Here is a 3,182-nt window from a genome sequence, read left to right as displayed (position 1 = left end):
CTTCTAGAATAGTGTTTTCTTCGATGAGTCATCGATGGTTGAGAGGATTCGACGTTTTACCAGCACTCTAAAGAGCCAGGAGATGCCACCTGCTATATGTAAAAAAGCAGGTTTCCATTATGTATCTCCGTTATAAGGTTTTTCCCCGAAGCCTCTACTATATACTGGTCGCACTGACCCTATGTATTATTCAGTCTTAAGCTGTGTTTTTTAGTATTTAAAAACAATTGTACTAGTAAATAAACCACGATTTCGAGCGAAATTTTTTCTGATGCTTATAGTATAAGGTGTTACGTATTACTTTCAGATGGTAGTTAGTTCTACTACAGTAAAGTTTACACCCTAATTAAAAATTGATTTGCTTAATTGCGCGAACCGTACAAATCAGCAGGTTTTATTGTATGAATAAATTTATTGTAGGAGACAGAGAACAAAACATGCAGTGCCGGTCTGAGACTGCTAGTCTGAGCCCTGGATTACTCTGTAAAGGACAGACAGGGTGGGGAATTTCTCATCACCTATACACGTGGCATCGTAATGTCAAATAAGAAGCGTCTTCTGAATGTATAGGACAGAAGTGAAAGAGTATAACTAAGTAAACACTTCAGGAATCACCTCAGAATAAGACAGGGAGTGCAGTTATTTTATTAACTGTAAATTTGTTAACTAGACATGACACACACATATGGACGCAAGCGCCTAAAACACAAACACACAAAAATACACATACACAGATGCACATATACGTCACGCTAAATCGGTAAATAGTCAGGTCAATAACTTTTTCATCGTACGGTAAGACTTGTTCTGAGACTATTGCGCTCACTAATTGCAAGGTATAACAACCTCTTACCCATGGTACAGGAGAAAAATTATTCATCACTAGAAAAGTGATGCCTCAAAGGCTGACGAACTCTGGTGACTAAAGCGTTAACACGTCTGAGAGCATTTCGTCGTAAGATATGGGAATATATTGGATATTGAGATAAAAAGTAAAAAAAAAGGCCCAAACGAGGACTGAGGACTCTTCCAGAGAAGAAATGAGTCTTCTGAGACTACAAATTAAGCATAGTATAGCGTCGATAGCAGACTGTTGCTTTAAGAAGTGATATGACACCTTAAAAAAGTCGTGGACATACCAGGACCAAATGAAACGTCTATCGGGTGTAGAATGAAGAATTATATATAGCAATTATGATAAAGCACCAAGGGCTTGTACAACAGTTAAAGAAATATATTAAATAACTAAATTGACTGCAGTGTGATTAGTGTAGAAAATACGGCTTACGGGGGGAAAAGACTAAACATGCTTCTTATTAGTACTGAGCCCACCAAAAGGACCCTTAGATGGTATAAGTAACTATTTTTTTCATTTATTAGACTTGATTTTGCTAAACACGTATGTTTTTTCTAAATTGTAAATTCTACAAGTGGAATTAGCATACGGATATATTGTAGGACCAGTCCTATGTACGAAATAATACACATAGTGCAAACAGTTGTTCTTCGCTAACAACTGAAAAACCATGTTGATTAGATACAGGGACACCATCCGTACTGGGAACAACATACTGAATCAGTATTGTTCCATCTATTGCTTGTCTGTATTTTCTTCAATAGCGTTGTTTATGCTAATATGTGTTTTGAGTTTTCTTGTTGCTGCTTTTGTATTAATATTAAAACTAGCGGCCACAGCTCAATGGCTATGGTACTAAATTATCAGGCTGGACGGCTGAGGTTCGATCTCTTTAACTTCTGATTTAACTTAGGTGTGGGTTGTATAATATATAAAATACTGAAAAACAAATATACTTCTGGAAAGCATGGTAAGAGAGAATATTACTAATAGATTACTCACTGAAAACGGAATGAAGAGAAATATTAACAAAACAAATGTTATGCAGAAAGAGACAAACTTAATATAGAAATTGAAGGAAAAAATAGAAGTTAATACTTTTACATACTTAGGAGTAATAAAAGAAATAGGAGCTCTAGAAGAAGCAATCAATAGCAGAGAAGAGAAAACGCTATAACTGTATCATACAATGAAGAAAAAATTACGGAAAATATACAGAAAAGAAATCACGGAATACAAAAATGAAAGTTTTCAAAGCAGTTCTGTCCTGACTTTTGAAAACGAATCATGGGTACTAACGAAACGGCAAACGAGCAACACACAGGCTATAGAGATGAAGTTTTTAAGAAGAGTTAAAGGTGTTACCAAAATGGATAGAATAAGAAACGTGGATATAAGAAACGAACTGAAAATGCAATCCACATTGGAGTTTATAGAACAGAGACAGCTGAGTTGGTGGAGTCATTTACACCGGATGCAGGATATCGTACCAGTGAGAAGAGTGTGGGAAGTAAAAATATTAAAAAACAAAAAAAGGGGAAGACCAAGACAGACATGGGATAAAGTAATCGGAAATATGTTGGAGAGAAGAGGAGTGACATGAACACACGCAAGGATGTTGATACGAAACCGCAAAGAATGGAAGAAATTCGTTAAGAAATAAATTAAACCTTACATCATCATGTGATAGAAAATTATCTGATTATCTACATATATAACTGAGGCGATACCGTGCTTCGAAGGGCACTTAAAGCCATCATGCCCAGCTACGTAAGTCGTCATTAACACTAAAACCTGAGCCAGAAGGTTACACGAATGAAAGATGTACAATAAACCTGTAGGACCCCCGATTATAACAACAAACTGGGTCAGAAAAAAATTGTTGTTAAAAAGATCTTCATACAGCTAAATGGATTACGGAGTGGGCGAAATATAGATTACTGAGGAAGAAAAGCTGACTGAAACATTACTAATGTAAAGAAGAGTGCATTCACTGTTAAAAAAAATTGCGAAAGATTTCGACGCAAACAATAACCAATTATTTAGATTAACATAGAGAACTGGCGTTTGATCTTTGATCAATGCGTACATATGCCCCAGTACATACGGAGCAGAAACACTTACTTTAACAAAAGCCTCCGCTACCAAACTGAGAGTCACACAGAGAAGAATGGAGCAATCAGTGTTACGAATAGCTCTGCGAGACAAAATAAAAACGAAGAGGTCGGGAGAAGAACCAAGGTGTCTGGCATCATCGAAAGGATAGCCAGACTAACCGGGAGATAGGCAGTACACACAGCTGGACTGACGGATGGGCGATGGACAA

At 36.7% G+C, this 3,182-nt stretch overlaps 1 protein-coding gene across 1 annotated transcript; it reads left to right on the top strand.

Annotated features, from left to right (window-relative positions):
- The first annotated feature begins 2,045 nt into the window (after positions 1–2,045).
- LOC140446362 (uncharacterized) lies at positions 2,046–2,459 on the top strand. The gene has a single exon (XM_072538905.1). It carries the CDS (start codon positions 2,046–2,048, stop codon positions 2,457–2,459), a length of 414 nt encoding a protein of 137 aa, XP_072395006.1.
- Positions 2,460–3,182: the final 723 nt, after the last annotated feature.

Source organism: Diabrotica undecimpunctata, chromosome 7 (genome assembly GCF_040954645.1).
Source record: "Diabrotica undecimpunctata isolate CICGRU chromosome 7, icDiaUnde3, whole genome shotgun sequence".
Classification (NCBI taxonomy): Eukaryota; Metazoa; Arthropoda; class Insecta; order Coleoptera; family Chrysomelidae; genus Diabrotica; species Diabrotica undecimpunctata.
The sequence above is the reverse complement of the archived record's forward strand: the minus strand, read 5'-3'. Positions and strand labels throughout refer to the sequence as shown.